Genomic DNA, 26,282 nt, shown 5'->3' on the forward strand with positions numbered 1-26,282 from the left:
GGAAGGGAAAGGGGAGATACGGAGGAATTAAATTGACCAAATTATGTTATGTATGAATGAAGGTATATATGAATATGTCACAATGAATCCCGATATTACGTACAATTGTAATGCACCAATAAGAAATTTTTTAAAAGAACTAAATGAACTAAAAAATTCTTAGGTATTAAAATATAGTTCATAAGAAAGAAGTTATATGGGATAAGTAGAATATATATAAATAATGCATTTGTAGAATAAATGGTATAAAATTTCAAAAAAAATTAAGTGTGAGATTAGATTATAGGAAGAATATTAATACTCTGTTCTTTGACAAGAAGCTGTTATATTTAAATAATTATTCAGTTCAACATAAAGAAATGTGTTCAATAGACAAAATTAATGTGAATTAACAAAAAAATGGTCATGACATCAACACATAAAGATAATAACTTTATTATTAAAAACAATTCAAACCAAGAAAGAATTGAGTGCTACACAACTTAAAGGACTGTTTTGTTCTAAAAGTTTAAGCTGTAGAGATAAAGTATATGTATCAAATATATAAGTGAAAAATGTTATGCTTATTACTAACATTCAAAAAGTCATTAGATATTGTTGCTTGTTATACCAATTCTACAAACATGTCATGTTATCAGTTGATCCTAAAGGAAAATGATAAAATAAATTTAGGACATTTTGCTCTTGGTAAAAAGTTTAGCACCCTAAATTCACAACTAATGCTCTTTAGTCATGCATTTCTAAGACCAGAATGAATTAAAAATTGCATGTAATATTTACTTAATTAACTACTTTTAAATATGTGTATTACAATCCCTTGATCAGAGTTTCAATAATACTCCTGCAAAAATTAGGAAAAAACAAGAAGTGTTTAACAGTTCTAAATTATATTAATTTCAATTTTAATTATAAGAGCTTTTCATGTGGCAATACTGCATACCATTTGCACTCTTGGTACTAAAATGGTTTATTTTATAAATATTATCAAGAGAAAATATATCTTAAGTTTCCATTGTGAATATGATTATCTTACTAATATAAACATTTAAAATTAAATGGCTCAATTAGTAGATAATTTTAAAAATTGAACTTTTCATTCTACTTCCTACCATTTCACAGTTAGAGCATAGAAACACTAAAATTTGCCCTTAATAAGAATATGCACATTTATTTCCTTGGAGAAATGATACCGATTCTCCAGAAAATTGTCATACTATTTATCTGGCAATATTCAAGCATTTATAATGGCAAATAATTAGCAAGAACATTGAAGATACCAGTGTGCAAAAGTATATTAATTGCACCAAGTTTTCTACATTTCCAATTTTGAGCAATCTAACGATGCAGTTGTCCATATTCATTTACTTGCAGCTTCTGCAAAATGTCATCAAGTAGCTAGTTGTTAAGGCCAACACCATTTATTTCTACACATTAGAAAACAAGCACACTTTTAAACACTTTTACACAAGATAAAAGAAAATTGTGTCCTAGTATAAGTGAGGAAAAAGAACTAGACTATTTTTCTCAGCAAAAGTCTCATCTAACACTCAGAAGTTCAATTCTTTTGAGATCTTGATAAAGTCAGACCACTGCAGTGGTCTTCAGATATTTTTGCTCATATGAAATTCAATTGGACAAATAATTATTAGTAAGATGGATAAAGGGAGCAACATTTATGAATTCTTGATTAAAGGAATTATTGGTCCTCTGGAAATTTTGCTTTTCTAGAAAATGCATCTTATTAGATTCAGGGGAAGAGAGAGGTGTGCTTTTCTTGTATAGTTAGGAAAATGGCAATCCTGAAATGGAAGATGAGAAACGAACACGCCAGCAGATTCCAAGTAGCATCTTGAGCAAGTGAAGTATTTGGAAATTGATTCAATTTGAACTGAAAAATCTGCATACTCTTAAGTTGTACCAAGATCTGAATTCCACTCCTCTAAGGTAGCAGAGACAGAGTAGTTAACTTGAGCTGGGCTGAGAAAAAGTACTTTTTCTGTTAGTATTTTGAAGTGTTGGTTTTGAAAGATCCTAAGACAGTATCATGTTACATTTTAAAATCTGTTTTTGAACACCTGGCTAGCCAAAGTGTGGAATCATGAAATCTGAGATATCACACCTCATCAGTCAGCTGATTTGTTCTGCACAGATGCAGATTCTGAACTAAGATGGCCATATAAAGGAAGCATAGGATAATTACCTCATCTGATGAGTAAGAGCTCAATTTGGAGCATACATGCCATGGAAAAGCACTAGGAAATGTAATAGTTATGCAGCTTTTACATGTAAATATAAATGGTCTATTAAAGTATTTTAAAGAACTCTAAATTGAAAAAAAAATGTATATTATTGCTTCTTATCTTAAAACAACAAATAAGGCCCTTGCCTTCGTAATGTCCTAAAACATTTGGCTCATTTGTAGTACTTCCACTGGCTTTAAGAAGAAGCAGAAAACCTTCTGGAAAGGATATGTTTGGTGTTCAGTCTCTGGAGATAGGAGCTGACCTTCTCCTGGTAAGCTAGTGTGGCCTCACACCCACATGCATCTTCAGTGGAAATGAGTCTCCGTGCCTCTTCAATGGCTACAATGATAGCACATAAAATGTTATGGATACCTAAAGTATAAAAAAATCAGGAAATATACAACTCAATGTTACCTTTTTTTTGGGGGGGGCGGGGGTTGGTAACAGTAATTGAACCCAGAGGAGTTCAATCCTGAGCCACATCTTCAGCCCTTTTTGTTGTTGTTCTGTTTTGTTTTGTTTTCTGAGACAGGGTCTTGCCAAGTTGCTTAGGGCTGGGCTGAGCTGCTAAGGCTGACTTTGAATTTGTGATCCTCCTGCCTCAGCTTCCTGAGCCACTGGAATTCAATATTACTATTTTTAAGACTTATTGAAATGCATTTTCCAGGAGGTAAAAGGATATAAAAACAAACGGAAGAGGAGAAACTACTTTGGAATACTGATGTCATGGAAATTTTTGTATTAGGAGATACAAAGGAAATGTTTATAATTGTCAAAGTCAGGTGATGATTATATGAGAGTTCATTAAATAATTCTTTATACTTTCATGATTATCAGAACTCATCAACAATATAAAGAAAATTTCTTTTAAAGATTATATAGGAGATACAGAGACAAGACAATCTTCTTCTGGTACTGTGTCCTCACTAATAAATGAAAAGAGAACAATAACTCTCCACTTGTATGGCCAAAGTACTTCAAAGGTTAAAACCAGGTTATACCTGATTTTCTATATAGGACTTTTAATTTATTAAATGGTTTGATGAGAGTTCTAGTTTTTACCCCAAAATACTTTAGTATTACAAATTCAGATATATATTGACATTTAAGTAAATGTGAGAGATTAATAAAGGTAACTCTATTTCTTTCTGTGATCCTGTGCGGCAAACATTCCTGTTAAATATTACAGCCCTTATAATTGCAAATAGAAATAAGCATAACTTCCCAAGCCTGAAGATTGCTGTCTAATCTTCCAAGTGAAACTATTGCCTTAGGACAGAAAATGCTCCTTGGCTCCCATATTTTCTCTCATCTTCTACAAAAATGCAACATAGGCCTGGGGGACCATAAATTCACTTAATTAAATGCAATCTATTTACCTGTCTGAATCCTATTAAAACCTTTTGGGACCATCCGGCCCAAATCCCATCTTAATCAGCCTATTAATCAATCAGTAAGCAGAATATATCTATGGAATATCACCAACATGCCTATCATCCCTGTGCAGAGTATAAAATGAGTACATATTATACATGTCCAATCTCTTGCCTAATAGACTCTAAGCTCTGGTGGGGGTTGAGGGTCTGTCTCAATGTGATATTCTAATTAAAATTCTCTATAGAAAATTGCAAAACAGTGATGTAGCAAATTTGAAACTTGAGAGATGGACTCATTTACAATAGCATCTAAAAGAATAAAATACATAAGCGTGTTTTTTTAAAGTAGAAGACATAAACTCCATGTTAATGGATTGGAAGATTGTTAAAATGGCAATACTTCCCAAATTTGATCTGTAAATTCAGTACAATGCCTATGAAATCCCTGCTGACATTTGTGGAGAAATTGACAAAATGATCCTAAAATGTATAGAGAAATGTAAGGGACCCAGAATAACCAAAACAATCCTAAAAAGAAGAAAAAAAAAACTGAAGAACTCATACTTCCTGGTTTCAAAATTCTCTACAAAGCTACAGTAATCAAGGCAGTGTGGTGTTGGCAAAAAGAAGGCATGAGGATCAATGGAATAGAACTGAGACTTCAGAAATAAACTGTTTCATTTATGGTCACTTGTTTTTCAACAGGGTACCAAGACAGGTTAATAAGGGAAAGAATACCTTTTGAACAAATTATGCTGGGAAACCTGCATAGCTATATGAAAAGAATAAAGTTGGACACTTACCTCACACCATATGTGTGTGTGTGCATGTATACACATGTATATATGTAGCTCAAAAAAAGACCATAGACCTAAACAATATAGAAGGAAGGAAGGAAGGAAGGAAGGAAGGAAGGAAGGAAGGAAGGAAGAGATAAAACTAAAAAACTCTTAGAAGAAAACACCAGAAGTAAATCTTCATGACTTTGACCTATCAAACAGTTTCTTAGGTACAATAACAAAAGCATAAGATGCAAAAGAATAAATAAATTGAATTTCATAAAATTAAAAGCTTCTGTGCATCAAAAGACACTTTCAAAAAACGAAAGGGCGGGCTTGAGTTATGGCTCAGCGATAGAGTGCTCGCCTAGCATGTGCAAGGCCCTGGGTTCCATCCTCAGCACCACATAAAAACAAACAAATAAAATAAAGGTATTTTAAAAAATGAAAGGGCAATCCATGATATAGGAGAAAAAATTTCAAATCACATCTCTGCAAAAATTGCAAGTTACACATTCCAACTCAATAAAAAGATAGAAAATTAACTTTTTAAAAATGGGAAAAGGGCTTTCAATAGACATTCTTCCAAACAATATATAAAAGTCGCCAACAAGCACATGAAAAGATGATCGAGATCATCAGTCACTAGGGAAATACAAATAAATACCAAAAAAATTGCCTTACCTCATAGGATGAATAAAATTTTTTAAAAAAAGATAGTAATAAGTATTGGCAAAGATATGAGAAATTAGAAGCCTCATTCACTACTGGTGAGATTCTTAAATGGTGTAACCACTTTGAAAAAGAGTCTGGCAGTTCTTTATTTTAAACATAGAGCTGGGGTTGTGGCTCAGTGATAGAGCACTTGCCTCACACGTGTGAGGCACTGGGTACATTTCTCAGCACCTCATCTAAATAAATAAACATCCATCAACAACTAAAAAAATATATATTAAAAATAAATATTAAATATAGAGTTCCATGTGACCTAGCAATTCTACTTCTAGGTATATAGTGCAAAGAAATTAAACCATATGTCCACACAAAGACTTGTATACTAATTACTGTTCATAGCAACATTAATCATACCAGCTGAAAAAGTGGAAATAAACTATTCATCAACTGAAAAGTGGATAAGCAAAAGGGGTATTTCTACGCAATAGAATATTATTCAGCAATGAAAAGGAATAAAGCACTAATGCATACTAGAAATATGGATGAATCTGGAAAATAGCACACTGAGTAAAAGAAGCCAGTCACAAAGACTGCAAAGCATACCATCCATTTATATGAAATGTCCAGAATAAACAAATTCATAGAGGTAGAATTAGTGCTTGCGGGTTGGGGCTGGGGCTCAGCGGTAGAGCGCTCGCCTAGCATGTGCAAGACCCTGGGTTCAATCCTCAGCACCACATAAAAATAAAGAAAAACAAAGGTATTGTGTACAACTAAAAAGAAATATTTAAAAAAAAAGAATTAGTGCTTGCTAAGGACAAGGGGCTGGGAGGAATGGGGGAGTGACTGATAATGGGTATAGGTTTCTTTTAAGGTTGACAAAATTTTCTATAATTAGATAGTGCCCAATTTTTGAAATACTGAAAATCAATGCACAGCAGTTTTTGTTTGGGCATGTAACTCAGTGGTAAAATGTGTGCTTAGCATGCATGCAGCCCAAAATTTGATTCCCAGAACCAAATACCAAAAAGGAAAAAAAAGAATAAATGTTGTGATAAGTGAGTTACCTCTCAATAAAAATTGTATAGGAAGGAAGGAGGAAAGAAAACGAAGGAAGGAAGGAAAGAGGGAAGGAGGGAGGGAGGGAGGAAGAAAGCTAGAGAAAAAAATGTAGGTATAAACATTAGAGCTCTACACCTAGAAAAAATGAACCAAGCCTGACTCAACTTTTCAAGCCCTCAATGGTCTCCTCTTTTTTCTAAATATACACACACACACAGAGTACTTACTGTGCCCTTTAGTTAACATTTGTGTTATGCTCTCTCACAAGGTTAAAATGCCCCTACTTGGAATTCCTACCTGAAATTTGTCTCCAGTTTCTTCCTCAGAATCTAATAGAGTACAATTTGTTTAACAGCAGCTCCATAAACACTGCTGATGGAATAAATACATGAACCTTAAAAAAATAAAATGAGGTGACAGCCTAAACCATTAAAAAAATCATGCTGAATTCTCAACTTTCCAGGAGGGGAAATTTAAAAAAAAAAAAAAAAAAAAAAGATTGATTTTTCTGAAAATTACCCACACTTACTCAAGTTCTAGCAACAAGCTGATCCTCATTATCCTTGCCCTTCACAAGAAATTGATTCATACTTTATTTCAAATGAAATAATACCTTCAATGAAGAAATGTCTGCTGAAAAACTACTTTGTGTACTGTGGTACAGGCCAAAAAGTACAGATAAGATCACCATCCTTGGGGTTGGGGATTACAATCTGCTAGAGGATGAAAACACACAGTTACCAGGGACTAGGGGAATAGGAATGGGCAGTTATTGTTTAATGAGAACAGGGTTTTAGTTTGAGATGATGGAAACATTCTGGAAATGGATAGTAGTAAGGGTTGCACAGCAATGTGAATGTGTTGAATGTCAGTTAACAGTACATTTAAAAATGGTTAGAATGGGCAGGGCACGGTGGAGCACACCTGTAATCCCAGTGGCTCAGGAGGCTGAGGCAGGAGGATCGCAAGTTCAAAGCCAGCCTCAGAAACAGTGAGGAGCTAAGCAACTCAGTGAGACTCTGTCTCTAAATAAAATACAAAATAGGGCTGGGGATGTGGCTCAGTGGTCATGTACCCCTGAGTTCAATCCCTGGTATCCCCCCCAAAATGGTTAGAATGGTAAATTTTGTGTTATGTGTGCTTTACCACAATTTTAAAAAATCAGACTTAGGTAGAGATAGTAATTAGAAAAAAGAAAGAGAAGAAGTTGGAATCAGATCGTGAAAGGCACACTGGCAGAGGAAGGTAGTGTTTCATGATGTAGGCAACTGGAAGCCAGTGGAAGATTCTGGCCAGGAGAATGGTTCAGAACTTCATATGGAGAGAGAACAGCTTCCTCCTAGATTTTCCTACCCAACAGATTGGGCTTGAAGGGCCAGTCTTCACCTGAACATGTCTTCTTGTCCTCGTTCAGTGTGTAGCCAGGAAAACAGTCGCAGTGGTAGGAGGCTGCCTCGTCACTCACACACACGTGCTGGCAGCCGTGCGTGCCCAGAACACACTTGTTTTGGACTAACCAGGAATGGGGCAGGAGAGAAACAGTCACACGTTAATTAAATATGCAACTGAAAACAAACACTGGGAGAAATGATCTTCAGTTTGGTCCCGACCAGTGCTGAGAATGAATCCTTCAGCAGTCAGCCACAAGCCCCACATTCAAGGAGAAAGCCCCCTTCCCTCTCCACCTCCCATCCCTGCGGCTCTCCTTGGATCACAGACATTCCTGCCAACCCCAACCGCTCCCCACCATCTTCTGCAGTCTAACGCTGCTTTCTTTTTTCTACCTGTATTACATTCCAGAACTTACCTTGGGCATTTCTGGTGACTGTCAACATCTCCAGTATCTCCAGCTTATCATGGATCATCACCAAAAAATAACCTATTAGGGACCTTATTGCACTTGGAACTAAGTGTGATGCTACACAAAAAGTACTGCATGGAACAAAGACCTGCTGTCTATAGCTTATAAAATGGGACAGAAAACACTGACCTGAAGACACATAGGAACACACACACACACACACACACACACACACACACACTTACAAACACGGAGAAAAGTGATAGCAACATTGTTAATAACAAACGTGATATATATGACTGAACAGTGAAGTATTTATTATCTATCAATAAGTAACATTTCAAGGATGAAGACAGTTTGCCCAAATTTAAGTGGAGAGCAGAGGAAAGTGCCACATCAGTCCCATGTCCAAACTGGCCCAGGACAAATGAAAATGAAAATGCAACTCCCCTTTAAAAACCAAGTAAGTTTTCCTGGAGACATGGGCTCTTCCTCTGCCATTACAGGGACCAAAGTGTTTTATTTGTTCCCTTCTAGCTCCCCTCTTAAATCCTCATTCCAAGCTCAGAAACCTTCCATGGCTTACTATTGCCTAGAAAATAACTTTGCATGAAATGCAAGGCCCTATGAAATGTATTCATAAAGTGCTTTTCCGGTCTTAACACGGATATTCCCGTCATCGATACAATTTAGATTTTTTTTTTTTTCCAGCAAAATGTGAAATAGGAGATGACTCTATTTTCCCCTTATCCCAGCTTGGCATTTACTCTACAGATGGATACTGGATCTGCTTCCTGCTCTGGCCCTGCCTTGGGACTCCACATCCAACCTACAAGCCTTCCTATCACCCGGTGCGGGGAAAGCAGGTCCGTGGAGCCATCTGACAGTCGTGTAGACAGCCTCATCATGGCACTATTCCCTATTACTTTAAAACACACGTACTAACTTGCTCACAATTCTTTATCCTCCACTCATCTTTGCTGTCAGGTTCTTTGTACAATGAGACAGTGGTCAAAGGCACAAGGAACCCTGGGAACATGCGATCAAACTCTGACTCTACTACTTACAAACCAGGTGACCTGAGCAAGTTTTTCAATCTGCCTATGCCTCAGTTTCCTCCCAAAGTTGCTATGAGGATTTAAGGCATGGCTTTGTGCATAAAATGCTTCAAATCATGTGCAGCCCACAGAAGGTACTGAAGAATGCTGCCCACCATTATCTGGGAGCATTACCTCAAGAGAGGGAAAGTTAAACAAGATCTAAAAAACATTCAATATGCCAAAACGGGCACTACCTCGAGAGCTTGGAATTTCTGTCCTTTAGGACTGTTCTGACATTTATGAATGCCACCCTGTTCTGCCAGTGAGCCTAAATCAAATTAATGAGGATTAGCAGTTGTGGTAGGGCTCATCAGCCAAGTCATAAGGCTCAGATTCACCGAAGATTGATCAACTAGACACTGTCAGGGAATGTCCAATTCAGACTTCCTGGAAGATCTGTGTGGGTCTAATTCAGGCATTTACAAAGTCTCCTTTACTAAAACGATCCAGCTTTAAGATTAAAGTTACAGAAAAGTTCCAGGCCAAGTTTTAACTGGAAAAAGATCAGTTCAGCCTATCACACTAAATAGTTACTGTCCAACCGGCTTCCTCTAAAGTCTCCTATTTGCTTAAAAGGTCCCCAGTGTACAGGGCTATAAAATTTTCCTGGATAAGGATCTAATATTTAATTAGCTTTTCTCATATCCCCCACTCCCTACGCCTTTCCAGTAATTTTCTGAAGTGATCTATGTTTGCAAAAACCAGTGAGCTCACCACCCTCTGAGCATGTGTGCCTTCATCCATAAGCACCACAGAATGCCTGAACCCGGTCATGCTTTAAGTTACCACTAAGAACTTCTCTCCCAGCAAATTGCAAGTCAATTTCACCACAATAGGAAGAGTCAAATACGAGAGAATTTGTTGAGTAGACGTTACCTGAACATGTTTTCTTATCCTCATTCAGAGTGTATCCCTCATAACATTCACAGTGATGGGACCCATCTCTGTCATTCACACAAATGTGCTGACAGCCATGGGCACCAACAGCACATTTGTCTTGAGCTGTCAGTGGAAAATCCAGGAAAAAAGGAAATAAAAAGTGAAAGAGTCTTTTATTACCCATAAATAGAAACCTTCTTATTTGCAGCTAGAAATATATAAGAGGAAAACTTACTGGAGGCTAGTCAAAGCTGTCAGTATTATTTGCTCTAACTAGAAGTTAGCCGAGTTAAATAAAATCCTGCACACATGATAATTATTCTCCAGTCTTCCCCAGTTCCTTTTCAAAAGTCATCATCATTGAGTTTTTATAATCTAAGATTCTCATAAATATATTCTAAAGGATTTCCTTTTAGGTTTACTATATTTACCCCATTCTGGAGAGATATGAACAGTTATGTGACTAATTACATTAGATATGGAAAGACAGAATTAGAATTTGAAAAAAATTGTAATTCAGTCCTTTCCTGTTTTATTTTCTTTTTTAATGTATCTTTTTGCAGTACTGGGGAATTGAGCCCAGGGATGCTCTATCACTGAGCCACACCCCCAGACCTATTTTTTATTTATTGTATTTTGAAACAGGATCTTCTAAACTGCTGGGGCTGGCCTAAAACTTGCAATCCTCCTGCCTCAGCTCCCCCAGTCTCTGGGATTACAGGCATATGCCACCACACCCAGTAAACCTTTTCTCTTTTATAAATGAGGCAAATAAATAACAAAGAGACCAGCTGATTCAGGGCAGTATAGAACTCAGGACTCAAATTTTCATTCAATGCACTTACCTCTATACTAGTAAGTTTTAAACTATTTTTTATTTTTAAACTTTTTATTTTGAGATAATATATATTTATGAAAAACTTACAAAATCCAAATAGTTGCTGTACTTTACCTTGCCTCCCCAAATGTTAACAATTTACATAACTCTAGCATGATTATCAAAAACATTGATATGATATGATTTACTAATATGTATAGTTTTTCAAATTTTGCCAATTGTTCTACTAAAACCCTTTTTATGATCCAGGACCCAATCTAGGATCCCACATTGCATTAAGTTGTCACATGGTTTTAGTGTCCTCCAATATGGGACATATCCCCAGTTTGCCTTTGTACCAGAAAATTATTTTTGTGAACTAAGAATGTCTTGATGTTTGATTTTGTGTGATGTTTTTTTCATGGTTCTAAATTTTTAAAAAGAATACCACAGACATGCTGCTGTATCCTTGGTACAGGATGTCAACTGATGCATGATGTCACCGTGGTCATCACTAATGATGCTGGCTTTGATAACTTTGATGACTTGAAGATGGTGTCTGCCAGGTTCTCCACTACAAGGTTACTATCTTTCCTTTTGAAAGCAATAAGTATCTTGTGAGATGTTATTTGGTGTTAAATTACTAAATTGTAGCATTTGGAAGGAGTGTGAGGGCTGGGTGGAGAAAAGAACTGAGTCTCACACTCACAGGTGACACATACACATTACTATTTCTAACTCTTCCAATAAGACTTGGAAATGGGAGCGGGAAAAAAAGCCCAAGGTGACAACAGAGAAAAACAGTCCAAGTGCAGGGGTGGGACTTGATGCACTCAGTCGCAGTGCCTGTGACCCAAGTTCCAACACTGGGTAGGCAGGTAGACTTGTAAGTATGTAGCAGCAGTACAGGCTCCTCCCCACTTACCTGAACAAGTCTTCCTGTCTTCATTCAAGATGTAGCCTTCGTGGCACTCACAGTGATAAGAGCCAGTCCTGTCATTCACACAGATGTGTTCACACCCATGAGTGCCCAGAGCACACTTATCAATAGCTGCCAAATGAGGAGCAGGACAAATGTAAACTCAGGGAGAGTAGGCAGCAAGACCTACTTTTACAGACCTCACTACACAAAGCTAACAAAGGGGGCGGGGCTCCAGGAAAGGAAGTGGCAGATCTGGAACTGACTGGTATTAGCTTTCAGTAACAGACCCCCAGGTGTGGGTTGTCTTTTCCCTTCTTTGTGTCTCAATTTCACATCCATAAAATAAGTAGGTTGAATTCAATGATCTGTTTTCTTACTCTCAAAAACTCTTTTCTAAGATTCAAAAGAAGAACCTAATTGCCCTTCTGCATTGACTTCGAATATTCATGCCCCAGGTACCTGAGACCCTCTCTAAATTTTCCTCTACTTCTAGAATTCATGAGCATCTATGGTCAGAGAGAGGAAGGGGGAGGCTGGTATCCAATTAGAAACAATCCGGGAAAAATGCCAAAGCCACAAAAGGACCAAGAGTTTAGGATCTTTATCATCTTTCCTGTCTCCCTTGTTCCTTTTCAAGGCAAATCATCCATGAGCAGCAGTAAACCAGCCAAAAGACAGTTAGGTAGAAAAGGTGTTGGAGTCAAAGCACAAGGCCCGTCCCACCCCAGAAGAAGAGATCCCCAAATAACAGGGTTGTCAGCCACTGTCCCCTGAGCAGTCTCACCTGTGCACGTTTTCTTATCCGCGTTCAAGGTGTACCCTTGGCTGCACTCGCAGTGGTGCCGGCCCTCCCCATCACTGACGCACACGTGCTGGCACTGGTGCGTGCCTAGTGCACACGGGTCCAGGGCTGTGCAGAGGAAGTTCGGGGCCGTCAGCGTCAAAAGGTAAAAACATTTCAGATACTTTCTCAAGTGTTAAGAAGGCATTGCTCGGGCTGGGATTGTGGCTCAGCGGTAGAGGGCACCCCTAGCACGGGCGAAGCTCTGGGTTCGATCCCCAACACCACATAAAAGTAAATAAATAAAGATATTGTGTCCAACTACAACTAAAAACTAAATATTAAAAAATATATATATTTCAAAAAAAAAGAAGGCATTGCTCTTTATTTCACTATCAAAATTGGTTATTTGTTGTCTGCCTCTGGCTTACTAGAAATACTCTTAAACTAGAAATGTTACTAATTTAAAATTACAGACCTTGCTAGAAACTCTCTCAAAGGAGAAAGATAATTTTGTAGCCCGAGCTGAAGCCAAGCACTTCCAGCAGTCAGCTGCCTTGATGTTTTACTCAGCTTATCCACATTCCTATGAAAAAGATGTTTGCTTCCCAGCCTCAAGAGATGGGGAGAACGGTAGTGAACAGTGCTGTGAGCAAGTTGACCCATCAAAGCCAGAACTTGGTTTGCAAGGGTTCCACATTTGGGGTCTAAACATAGTTCAATGCAGGCATCCCCCCCCCCCCAGCTGGGGACACACTCTCACTTGGATCAAAACACATATTTTGACCTGCACACGATGGGCGCAACCTGGGGTAACTGCTTTCTGGGTTCTTGAGATCAGGTATCTACGTAGGCAACTTGGAGACACTGAACTCACATGATAAATACAAACACGTAAAAGAAAAGACTAACTGAATGAGATCATATCAGCTTAATGGCCTCTCCAGCTTTTTGCTCCTAGAGCCATTTATATCTCATTGAATTTTTTTTTCCTAGCAACATGTTCTGAAAGACGAATCAATGGATTTAGTCACTTCTGAGGGATCAAGGAGGCCTGCTGGAGAAGGCTGGCACTCCTGTGGCAGGTAACCCAGCCTCCATTGCCCTTGGCAGCAGGACAAGGCTAATATTTTCCCAAAAAGGACCTTTTCATGGAATGATCTTTCCAACCCGTTGACTACAACAAGCTGCCCCTCAGTCTTTTTTCCATAGAGAGGACGTTCCCCCGACCCTAGAACAGCATGTCTTTTGTACCAGAGGAAAAGCTTGCCACTCACCACTTGTTACTTTATGGCCTTCAAGCCCAACCCCAGGTGCCAGCTCTGACACCCAACTGTGCCACAGAGCAGCATCCTGATGCGGCAACTCTTACCCACAAGCTTGGGGGTTCTCCTGGGAGAAAGAAAGCCACTTTCTTTATGAAACCCAATGAATACCAAGTAGATACCACCAAGGCCAATGACGGCCTGAGAAGGCACAGTGTCCCAGGACAGGAAAGAAGAGGAACCCAGCCAGGTCTGGTTGAGATGAGGCCAACCTTCCCCCAGACCAAGGCTGCTGCTCTCATTTCCCAGCTATCTGGTGATTGCTGGGCTTCACGTCAATTTAGATATAAATCTCCTCAAGATTTACAATTGCAATTATTGGCTCACTTGCTTTTCTCACCCACAACCCCAGAATGTTAATTGATGGTTGGGAGAACTATATTTTTTGTCATCAGTTATCAATAAATGCATGCTGGATAAACAAATGTGGAATAAATTATATAGCAAAAAAAAAAAGTATGTATGTTTAGAAATTCACCTGAACTAGAAATCTGTACCCACTTTCTTGGGTGATTTCATAGAGGGTTTCAAAGAATATTCTCCAAATAATAATAAATAAAACACAAGCCCCACAAATCATCATTCTGATCAGATCAGTGACTAAAAATAAACCCCAGTCCCAGATGATTCATGCTGACGCATCTGGCTATATCATGCTAAAAATCCCAATGAAATTAGCATGTTCATATTCAAACTACATCCTAAAGGAACAAAGAAATAGAAAAATAAAAGAATGTTGTTGTTGTTGTTGTTGTTGTTGTTTTAATCTCTTCTTTCGTCTCTCAACTGAACCAAAACCCCAATCTTCCTGGTCCCTAATCCTCTTACACCACACAGAATAGCCAAAGAAAGAGCCCAATCTGAAAACAAGTGTTCCCTAACACTGTGCACACTGACAGTAACAGTGGGATATAGTCCACTGACCCTACCAGGACAGACACTATTCCCTGTTTTTCTACAGAACAAGCAGAGTTCTGTTAAATCTGGAGATGGTAAAACTGAAGAAAGTACCTGGGAAAACAGTGTACTGGGGGATGGAGACAAGACAGGCATCTTGAGGTTTCCTCCACCCCACCCATCAGGGAACAGCAGGATTATTTATCTTGGGTATTTCTAGACCTTCGCATTTCTAATGCAAACATGAAGATTTTATGAGCAAACCAAATATATAATGCAGCTCTATATTTCTAAACCAACACCGTGTGTTTAAGTTGGTAAAAAAACACCAAAAATGCACTGCGTGCATTTAAGTTTTTCATAAATGTCCACCACCACCGCCACCACCACCCCTCAAAAAAAGGGGTGAAAAATCTCTTTTTCTCTGGAAACACAATGTCTGAAATATAACATCCTTACTAGCTGGAAGCAAAGACTTACCAACTTACCACAAAAGGTTTCCTGGAATCTAGAGGAGAGTTTCTCAATGACCCCGTAGGTCTCCACATAAAACACATGCTCTTCCAGGGGCTCACTGGCCATCATCTTGAGGGACTCCATATCTGCCCTGTCCACACCCACAGCATAGAGCTCGATGCCAGATGCCCGGGCCCGGGCAGCCACCTCATTCACCTGGTCCTGGGGCCTCCCATCTGTCACGATGATGGCCACCTTAGGGATGTTGGAAGTGGGCCCCCGAGCCCCTGCCTGCACTGTGAAGGCTTCATCCATTGCTGTCTGAATGGCCAGCCCCGACATGGTGCCAGTGGACAAGGGGGTGATTCGTGCTACAGCTTGTTTCAGGGACTGCTTATCTGAGTAGGTCTGCAGCTGGAACTCAATCTTCACTGTACTGGCATAGTTCACTAGGGCCACCCGTGTGTCAGTTGCCCCAATGTCCAGAGTGTCAATGATCCGGGAGACAAAGGTTTTCACTTTGGTGAATTCCAAGGGCCGTACGCTTCGAGAACTGTCGATGATAAACACCAAATCCAAGGGCATGCTCTTGCAAACACCTGCAAAGAAGAACATGGGTAGCAGAAGAGACCAAACAATGATCAGATCTCAACCAGAAATAGGACAATACTCACTCCCAGACAAACAACTCTGGGATTCCAGGAGGCCAGACAGAGTAGCACCCCTTAACCACAAAGCCACCACTGCCTGCTACTTTCCCCAAGTTCATGCTCTCATGGGTGTTTAAAGCATGACAGCTTTCAGAGTCCCATAGTGAGAATTCACATGAAGATGTGAAGTGTCCCCAGACATCTACCTATAAGCTGACTGAGCTCTGAAATTTTGCTTAGAAATCTGATTAAGGTTTTGCTCTCAAGGTTTCTTGTGACCCCTAGGAATTAGTAGATCCCAACCATGTCCTGGGCACCATGGCTATCTGAGGCAATGGGAGTTGGCTGTTCCCAAACTGTGTAAAAGGCCCTCAGATCCAGCCTTACTGCACAGTTCTCTGCCCAGGATTGAAGCAATGGCAGAATTTGAGGCAAGGCACTCTAACAATCTTCTAGTAGCTTCCTTCTTCTATTCCATTTCTAGGGGATGAAAACTGCCCCACAGTAGCCCTAAAGTCACCCTCCATCTGGTCACCCATTCATTCTTGTTTTGGTGAGCTTTGAGTTAGTTGAAGATAGTGGAATGACAACTTAATGTGATATATGCCTCTTACACTCCCTAATTTGAGCATGTCTTATTGTTTTAAGGAGCAGAGACTGTGACCTGGCATCTATTCTAGTACCTACATCACACTCACATAGTCACCTCTCATTCACTTATTCATTCACCATTTTTTTTTTTTTTTTTTGCAGTTCTATACAAAAAAGTCCTATGCAGTCCTATGAAGCCCTGGGGCTAAAAAGGCAAATAAGCCAGGTTTCTCGATCCTCACTGTTTACTGTATTTTTTCTACACAAAAGTACCTGGCACACTGTAGTGACACAAATTTTAGTTTTCTTCTTTTCTTTCCTAGTTTTTTCTACTTCCTTCAACCCTATTTGGACATCCCTCTCCCAGTCAGCAAAATCAAGTTCACAACTCAGGACTAGATAAGAAAGAAGCCAGTTATTACACTTCTTTTTCAAGCCAACACCAACACATGCTCATGCATATACAACACACACATGTAGTCCTAAGTGGAAATAAAATCTTTGGGCATGAAGTGTAAATCAAGGTTCTTTACTTTTCTAACAAAAAAAAAAGAGATGATGCTTCTCTAAGAAGGCAATTTATTACTCAATGATTGGAAAGAAAGGTGGACTCAAAATAAACTCTTAGGCCAAGCTGTTTATGGAAGAAAAAAACCTTGTCTAGAACAAGGATCAAGTCTATGTAGTTTTCATTCAAGAGCTAAAAATTATCCTCTTGGCTTTCCCCTCTGCCTGGAGGTATTCAATTAAGAAAGCAGCACCTGACTTTCAATTATAATCTAGAGATCACAGGGCACCAAGACAATAACACTGTGAAGTTGTTCAGAGGTTGTTTATATTGTATACATCTAACAGGTGAGATGCTGAGGTTCAGGGAGGAGTGAGAACTAGACAGCGGTGGAGTCTGATTGGACCCAGGTTTCCTGACTTCCAGCCACGGGGCCTTTCTGCTGCTCCCTCTGAGGCAACATTTTCCACCATTTAAAAAAATCAACATTATCTCATATACCTAGAAACATCCTGCATGTTGACTTTGAGCCACCACCCTGAAATATGTTGTGCGTCATGTATTTGGTTAAGTCAAAAGGAATTAAAAATCTCCTTTTTTCAAACTCCTCCAGAATTTCACTTCATCCCTTCAGATTCCCATGGATTAGGGGCAAGGAAGAAGAGCTGTGTTGCAAATCCTGCCTGAACAGGGGTCAGGTACTTTTACACTATTAGAGTAAAAAGAAAAAAAAAAAAAAAAAACATGATGATAGAACCCTGTAATTACCACGCAGTGGTGTCACTTGGATAAATCATGGTTCATTCTTGTAACCAGCATACTTGATTCCTTTCTTCTCCACTGAATCCTTATTGGGGGGAGTTATGGGGGTGTTGTAGGCAGAATAATGCATCCCCTGCAAAGAAGTCTAGGTCCTTATCACAGGAACTTGTACATATGCTACTTTTCCTGGCCACGGGGACTTTCCAGGTATGATGAAAGAGCTTGGGATGGAGAGCTTATCCTGTATAATGCAGGTGGGTCCAATATAATTACAAAGTCCTCTAAAGACGGAAGATGATGGCAGGACAGGGGGTGCAAGTGATAGAATGTGAGAAGGATTCAACCTACCATTGCTGGCTTTGAAGAGGGAGGAAGAAGGTCATGAGCCAAGGAACATAGCAACCTCTAAGAAGCTGGAGACAGCTGACAGATTCTTCTCCCCTAGAACCTCCCAAGGGATAGGGATGCAACCCTATTGGCATTTTGCCTTTGGCCCAGGGAGATCTGTCAGACTGACATACAGAACTCTAAGATAATAGTGTGGGTCACTGGGTTGGTAGCTTAGTGGTAGGATAGCTTGGTGGTAGAGTGCTTGCCTCACATGCATGAGGCACTGGCTCTACACACACACACACACACACACACACACACACACACACACACACACACGTGTGCCCTGCCAGCATAAACAGAGTGTTGTTTTAAGTCAATAAAATCATGGTTATTTGTTGCAATAGCAATAGAAAACTAATAAAGGAGTCTTTGGCCAGGTAGCAGGCAATTCTGTGACCAGGTTCCTTCCTGATTTGAACCCCGTCAGCAAGGGGCACTAATTGTTTTTTGAGTCTCCCTCCCAATGACTAAATAGCAGCAATTTGATTCTCAGGGAGAAAGTGAATATTTGAGTCTCCTAAAATGTTTTCATATTCAAAATATCACCAATTTTTGACAATTTTTGTTAGAAATAAAAGCCCATAGCAAAGTCATGGCAATTCTTGGTTGCTAAAAGGAGAGAATCTGGAAGAGGTGTAGAATATGGTGTTTATTCAAGAATTACGCTTCAAGATCAGGTTTGAATTACAGACAGGAAAGATTCAAGGCAGCTTAGTGGGGAAATGGTCACCCAGTGCAGGATCTCACTGTCCCCTCCAGTCCCATCCGAGAGGGAGGTGAGCTCTAGAAGCAACTCCACTTCTAGAAAAAAGGCTTTGCCAGCAGCCCCACCTGGAGCAACCAGCTGGCTACCAACCGAATTTAAACCCTATGAGCCCCGGCCTCTCTTTTGCCACTTCAAACATGAGAGTAATGCAAGAAAGAGTCCTCTGAATTCCTTCTCAACATATCCAGAAAGGAGGGGATGGGCAAGGCAAATGAGCCTGATAGGCAGCATTGCTGGCCAGATGAGACAGGACACAGAGAAAATGGTTTAAACAGCCTCTTTCAAAGAAGACTGATGCTGGACTTCTTGGTAATGAAGCTAAAATCTTATGTAAACCATATGAAGAGCTTGATAGGTTGGAGCAGTGGAAAGAACCCTCACTTGGGATTTCAGGGACCTGAGTTTTATTCTGAGCTTTGACACTGATTTGCTGGGTCCCTTCGCTTTGATAGGGGTTACCCTGTATCTGTCAGGGGCTGTGTCAGATGATCTGCCAGCTTGGCTGAGCTAGGAACTTTGCTCTGTTTCAGGAATCAATTACTGACCAAAAAGAGAAATAGAAGTGATCGCTAAGACTCAGTGTCTTGAGGATCTAAGAGAGCTCAGGTTGGGCCCAGTCAGTTTGAGAACACCTGGTCACGGACGGGAGAACAGGGTTGAGAGCAGAATGGATTCAGGCATTCAGGTGGCTTCTCTGGGTCCCTTATTGGCCTCACAGGGCACCCCAAGACTTCCCCTCTGCTAAATCCCGGATTCCAATGAGGCAGCTTTAGGGCTGTAGGATAGAATCATCCACAATCCTGGAATAGAAGCAGAGGAATTTCAAGAGAACTAAAAGTAGAATTCCTGGAAGGCTTGGTTCCACTGAAGGGTCGCCTTAAACCGAAGTGGGAGGCAGTCCCAGCGCTGCCTTAGCTGCTACCCGATGCTCCCTGCCCAAATCACAGGGGGAGTTTGAGCTTCAGGAAACCCAAATTCTAGCCCAGACACACGAGTAACCTTGAGTGTCTCCCCTCCTTTTTCTGCATCTCAGTTTTTAGGCACAGGATTCTCTGGGACCGGAATTCTTTCTCCCGCACCACTGTCCGTCTGAGGCTGAGATGCAAGACACTTGCCAGATGTCCGAAGCTCTCCTTCGATGCCCGGCTCTGCTGCCCACCCCCGTCCTCCCATCCGCGGCCCAGGCTCTCGTCGTTCCTTCTGTCCTGCAGACTTTCCCTCTGAAGCTGTGGGCCGTCTCCCACCCCGCCCCTCTGTACCTGCGCCGCGATTCCTACCTGGCTCGATGGCTCTGGAATAGGGCGCGCGGGTGGGAGCGGGTCGGCGCCCGGGGCTGCCGGCGGGGCCACGAGTCCCCAGCCTCCGGACGCCCGGGCGGTCCAGGGGACCAGGGCTGGCGGGGGGCGGCAGCAGCAGCACCAACCAGATCAGCAGGAATCCTGAGAGGTGGCGCGCGGGGGTCAGGAGCGGCATGGTGGGCTCGGCGGGCCTGCAGGTGCGTGTCTGCCGAGTGAGATCCGAGCCCTCTGGGTCAGTCGGGGTCCTGGGACCCGCGCAAAAGCCGCCAATTTAAAGATCCCGCGCTTGCGGCCCCGCCCCATCCCTCCCCCGGCCGCGACGCCAGGCGAGTTGGGCCACCCCTCCCAGGGCCAACAAGGAGCCTTGTCTGCGCATTCCAGTGGCCGAAGCGGAATGTCTGGGGCGAGGCGGCCAGCGGTGCGGTGGTCACCGCCCGCCCGGGTCCGGCTCTGCGCCGTGAGCCGCCTGCGGCTGGGTGGGTTCGGCTGGATGCCTTCTGGCTTCCTTGTAAAACTTGGAGCGGAGGCAATCTGTGCAGGAGCGCAAGCTGCTCGACCCTCCTAGCCCAGAGCCCTGCGCCCCAGGGTCCCAGCTGAGGAGCCCTTGGGCGCTGCCCGCCCTCTCGCTCAGGTGTGCCTGCCTGCGGGTTCTTGCAGGATGAAACCTTGGTCCTCGCACTACCTACCTTTCCCTAGCCAAATAAACTGAATTTTACTAGGAACTCTTGGGTTTTTTTTGTTTGTTTGTTTGGTTTTTTTTTGGGGGGGGGGGGAAGAAAGAAAGAAAGGGCCTCACAGATTCTAACAGCATGAATAGAAACGCTTTCATTCGCTTCAAACATCTATAAACATTTGAACTTATATTTCCAGGAGTAGAAAGTCAAACATGCATTCGCCCAAAGAGCCCGGTTAGCTGGAAGGACAGGCTGTACCCGCAGAGGCTTCAAAAAGCCTTCCCTATATCTCATTTCCTCTCCTAAAGAGTTACCTGCAGCACAGGGCTGGAAACTGCTCAGGAAACCCTCAAGAACTCAGTCTACTGGGAGGGGAATATGCATGAACGGTGTATCTCTCCAAGGGCACATAGTGGATTTAGGAAGAGAAAGGCCTGGGCAGGCTAAGAAGACTTCTAAAATCAGAGGACATTTCAGGTGCAACTTGAAAGATGGCATGAACATGAGTTCCAACAGATCCTATCTGGTCTTCCCGCCTCTGCTATGGCCCTTCTACAACCCATCTAGGCAGTTACCTGAAAATCTCTTCTCATATTTATTATACACCATGTTCTTTGTAGATTTTATGCTATACCCAAGAGGTAGAAACAACGCAAGTATCCCTCTTTGGATGAATGGATAAGCAAAGTGTGATATCTGCATATCACAAGGGAATATCATTCAGCCTTTTCAAAGGAAGGAAATTCAAACATATTATAACATAAGTGAACCTTGAGGATATGATGGGAAGTGAAATAAATCAGTCACAAAAAGACAGATACTGTATGATTCCATTTATATGAGGTATCTAGGGTAGTCAGATTCATTTAAAAAAAAAAACACACACACACACACAAGTAGAATAGTGGTTCCCAGTGAATTTAGGAGGTAGGAATAGGGAGTCATAGCTTAATGATACGAGTTTCAGTTTTACAAGATGAGAAAGTTTTGGAGATGAGTTGTATAACAATACGATTAAAATGATTACATGTGAATGGGTTGCCTCAAAGTTCAAGGGTTGGATATGTAATTTTCAAAGTCATAGATGACAGTCGGATTTAGAGGTAGAATTTTGGAGGCAGTCAGGATTAGATGGAGTCACAGAAGGGTCCCTGTGTAATGATGGCATTGGTAGCTTTGAAAGAAGAGGGGGAGAGACCCAAGCTAGCATACTTTCTGTGCCTTGCCATGTGATACCCACTACAGAGTAGGCTCCAGGAGCACAGAGAGGATGGTTCACTGCCAGTTCCCAGAAAGTCTACCTTACCACATGCAGGTTCACAGCCAATGATGGGACTGAGACTTTAGGAAAAGGAAGATCCCTGAACAGGGCAGATTTTGAGCCTTACCATTGCAGGGTGGTCAGACACAATGGATTGTTTGTAGAAGAAACAACCTGGCACTTCTTTTTCCAAGAGCTCTGCTCAGGAAAGGGTTTGCTCTGTTTCACTTCACTGACTGGCAACAGACTGCCCTGTGCTGGGCATTGGCTCCACACAGTGGCCTTTCTTTGGCCTTCTCTAACAGGCAGGTTGGGTCTTCCTCCACCACCAGGCTTCTTGGTTACCAATTTGGACCCCCAACTGGGTCCTTTTTCCTTGTTGGAATTGCAGAACCAATAAACAAGACTGAGCCCCAAATGAGCAAAAAAAGGAAGGCTTATTCTTGGCTAAGAACAGGAGAAACAGGGAGAAAAGCTCTCAAATTAACTTCTCAACCCTTTGGGGGTAGGGAAGTCGAGATATAGAATAAAAGAAATGAGGGGGAGAGATAGGCAAATAAAAGGAGGGATTGTCGTATCTTCTGAGCATGTGGAGATTTTTCCAGAACGTAGGCACCACCTCTTTTTGCTCTTTTTGTGGTTCTTTCTGATTGTCATTATGGGAGTTGTCAACTGTCATGGAACTGGGGATGGCATTGTCATTGAGTATACAGATGGGATTTTAATGAAATTCAGGTTTGTCTGGCCCTTGTTCTGACAGCCATCTTAAATCTGACTGGTTTGGGCCAGCCCACCTGCCAAGGGACTTCTGGCCTTCAGATATCATGTTCTCAAAGATAAACAAGACTAGGGAGGGTAGAAAATCAGCTGAGCCACTCGGTAACCCTTCAGGGGAAGGAGGTCAGGGGAGAAAGGGCATCCAGTGTCATGGTTTTCTTTCAGCATATTGACCTGTGAGCATCTGCAAACCTCAAAACTAACCAAGGATAAGAAATTGCGCTGGGGATGTAGCTCAGTGGTAGAGTGCTTGCCTAGCATGCAAGAGGTCCTAGTACTGAAAAAAAAATAAAAATAAAAAAGAAAGAAAGAAATTATTATGGGTAGTTTTTCTTTTTTAAAAAACACTAATATCATTATGGTTTTTCTTTATTGTTTATTTTAGTTATTCATTGACAGTACAACTTCCCATTTTTGTGGTTATACGTGATGTGGAGTTACACTGGCCAAGTATTTATATATGAACATAGGAAAGTTATGTCCAGTTAATTCTACTGATTTCCCATTCCCATCCCCCTCTCCTTCCCCGACTCCACCAGGTCCAATCTAATAAACCACCCCTTCTCCCTGTACCCACCACTGCCTATTGTGAGTTAGCATCCACAAGTCAGAGAGAACGATCAGCCTTTGGTTATTTGGCACTGGCTTATTTCACTTAGCATGATATTTTCCAGTTCCATCCATTTATTGGCAGATGCTATGATTCCATTCTTCTTTATGGCTGAGTAATATTTATTGTGTGTATATACCACATTGACTTTACCCATTCATTTGTTGAAGGGCACCTAGGTTGGTTCCATAGCTTAACTATTGTGAATTGAGCTACTATAAACATTGATGTGGCTGCATCACTATAATATGCTGATTTTAAATCCTTTGGGTACATAAGTAGGATAATTGGGTCAAATGGTGGTTCTATTCCAAGTTTTCTAAGAAATCACCGTACTGCTTTTTAGAGAGGTTGCACCAATTTGCAGTCCCCCCCAGCAATAAATAAGTGTACCTTTTCCCCCACATTCTCACCAACATTTATTGTTACTTGTGTTCTTGATAAAGCCATTCTGACTGGAGTGAAATGGAATCTCAATGTAGTTTTAATTTCATTTCTCTAATTGCTTGAGTTGTTGAATATTTTTTCATATTTTTGACCATTTGTATTTCTTCTGTTGAAGTGTCTGTTGAGTCTTTAGTTAGCTCATTTATTGACTGGGTTATTTGGTTTTTTGGTGTTAAGTTTTTTGAGCTCTTTATATATCCTGGAGATTAATTCTCAATCTGAGGTGTAGGTGGTAAAGATTTTCTCCCGTTCTGTGGGCTGTCTCTTCACGTTATTGTTTCCTTTGCTGTGAAAAAGCTTTTTAATTTGATTCCATCCAGTTTATTGATTCTTGATTTTACTTCTTGTACTTTAGAAGTCTTGTTAAGGAATTCAATTCCTATGGTAAAATGATGGAGACTTGGGCCTACGTTTTCTTCTAGTAGGCACAGGGTCTCTGGTCTAATGCCTAGATCCTTGATCCACTTTGAGTTGAGTTTTGTGCATAGTGAGAGATAGAGATCTAATTTCATTTTTTTCCCCAATACCATCTGTTGAAGAGGTTATCTTTTCTCCAATGTAATTTATGGTGTCTTTCTCTAGTATAAGGTAACTGTATTTATGTGAGTTTGTCTCTGTGTCTTCTATTCTGTACTACTGGTCTTCATGTCTGTTTTGGTGCCAATACCATACTGTTTTTGTTTCTATAGTTATGTAGTATAATTTAAGGTCTGGTATTGTGATGCCTCCTGCTTCACTTTTCTTGCTGAGAATTGCTTTGGCTATTTTGGACCTCTAATTTTTCCAATTCAATGACTGCGTTTTCTATTTCTATGAAGAACATCATTGGAACCTTAATAGGAAATTTAAATCTGTATAGCACTTTTGGTAGTCTGGCCATTTTAACAATACTAATTCTGCCTATCCAAGAGTATGGGAGATCTTTCCATCTTCTAAGGTCTTCTTTAACTTCTTTCTGTAGAGTTCTGTAGTTTTCATGGTAGGGGTCTTTCACCTCTTTTGTTTTATTTTATTTTATTTTTGAGGTTAATATTTTATTTTTTTGAGGCTATTGTGAATGGGGTAGTTTTCCTAATTTTTCTTTCAGTTGATTTATCACTGATGTGTAAGAACACAACTTATGGATGTTAGTTTTATATACTGCTAGTTTGCTGAATTCACTTAAGAATTCTAGAAGTTTTCTGGTGGAGTTTTTTGGGTCTTCTAAATATAGAATCATGTCATCAGCAAATAGGGATATATTGAGTTCTTCTTTTCCTATTCATATTCCTTTAATTTCATTCTTCTGTCTAATTGCTCTGGCTAGAGTTGCCAGGATTATGTTAAATAGAAGTGGTAAAAGAGGGCACCCTTCTTGTCCCAGTTTTTAGAGGGAATTATTTAAATTTTTCTCCATTTAGAATGATGTTGGCCTGGGGATTAGCATAGATAATGTTGAGATATGTTCCTTTATCCCTAGTGTTTTGTACATGAAGGGATGCTGTATTTTGTGAAATGCTTTTTCTGCATCTATTGAGATAATCATGTGATTCTTGCCTTTGACTCTATTGAAGTGTGATGAATTACATTTATCGATTTCTTTATGTTGAACCAACTTTGCATCTCAAGGATGAACCCCACTTGATTGTGGTGCATGATCTTTTTTATATGTTTTTGTATTCGATTTGCCAGAATTTTATTAAGGATTTTTGCATCTATGTTCATTAGAGATATTGGTCTGAAGTTTTATTTCTTTGATGTGTCTTTATCTAGTTTTGAAATCAGGGTGATATTGGCCTCATAGAATGTGTTTGGAAGTGTTCCCTCTTTTTCTATTTCACGAAATAATTTGAGGAGTATTGGTACTAGTTCTTCCTTAAAGGTCTTGTAGAACCCAGCTATGTATACATCCGGTCCTGGGCTTTTCTTGGTTGGTAGGTTTCTGATGGCATCTTCTCTTTCATTGCTTGAAATTGATCAGTTTAAATTGTATATATCATCCTGATTCAGTTTGGGCAAATCATATGACTCTAGAAATTTGTTGATGCCTTCAATACTTTCTATTTTATTGGAGTACAAATATTCAAAATAATTTCTAATTATCTTCTGTATTTCTGTAGTGTCTGTCATGATATTTCCTTATTCATTATGGATGTTATTAATTTGAGTTTACTCTCTCCTTCTCTTCATTAGCATGAATAAGGGTTTATCAATTTTATTTATTTTTTGAAAGAACCAACTTTTTGTTTTGTCAATTTTTTCATTGTTTCCTTTGTTTCAATTTCATTGATCTCAGCTCTGATTTTAATTATTTCCTGTCTTTTATTGCTTTTGGTCTCTTAACATCTTTTGGTGTTGATTTGTTCTTATTTTTCTAGGGCTTTGAGATGCAATGTTAGGTCATTTATTTGTTGACTTCTTCTTTTAAGGAATGAACTCCATGCAATGAACTT

General features: G+C 40.3%; 1 protein-coding gene across 1 annotated transcript; it reads right to left on the bottom strand.

Moving 5' to 3' along the window:
• Positions 1-1,335: 1,335 nt before the first annotated feature.
• Matn3 (matrilin 3) lies at positions 1,336-20,256 on the bottom strand. The gene is made up of 8 exons (XM_076833969.2): positions 20,043-20,256; positions 15,146-15,712; positions 12,439-12,564; positions 11,658-11,783; positions 9,913-10,038; positions 7,522-7,647; positions 2,472-2,582; positions 1,336-1,391 (listed from the first exon to the last, which is right to left on the bottom strand). Exons 1-8 carry the CDS (start codon positions 20,254-20,256, stop codon positions 1,336-1,338), a joined length of 1,452 nt encoding a protein of 483 aa, XP_076690084.2.
• Between the last annotated feature and the right edge of the window lie 6,026 nt (positions 20,257-26,282).

This window comes from Callospermophilus lateralis, chromosome 14, assembly GCF_048772815.1.
Source record: "Callospermophilus lateralis isolate mCalLat2 chromosome 14, mCalLat2.hap1, whole genome shotgun sequence".
In the NCBI taxonomy this organism is placed as follows: domain Eukaryota; kingdom Metazoa; phylum Chordata; class Mammalia; order Rodentia; family Sciuridae; genus Callospermophilus; species Callospermophilus lateralis.

Bases quoted from the DNA above. Each gene is read 5' to 3' on its own strand.
- Matn3 (XM_076833969.2), bottom strand. From the start codon at position 20,256: ATGCCGCTCCTGACCCCCGCGCGCCACCTCTCAGGATTCCTGCTGATC. The intron at 10,039-11,657 runs GTAAGTGGGGAG...TTCCACTGACAG, and splicing joins AGACAGGAAGACTTGTTCAG to CTCAAGACAAATGTGCTGTT. The intron at 1,392-2,471 runs ATATCCTTTCCA...ACAACTAGCTAC, and splicing joins CCAGAGACTGAACACCAAAC to TTGATGACATTTTGCAGAAG.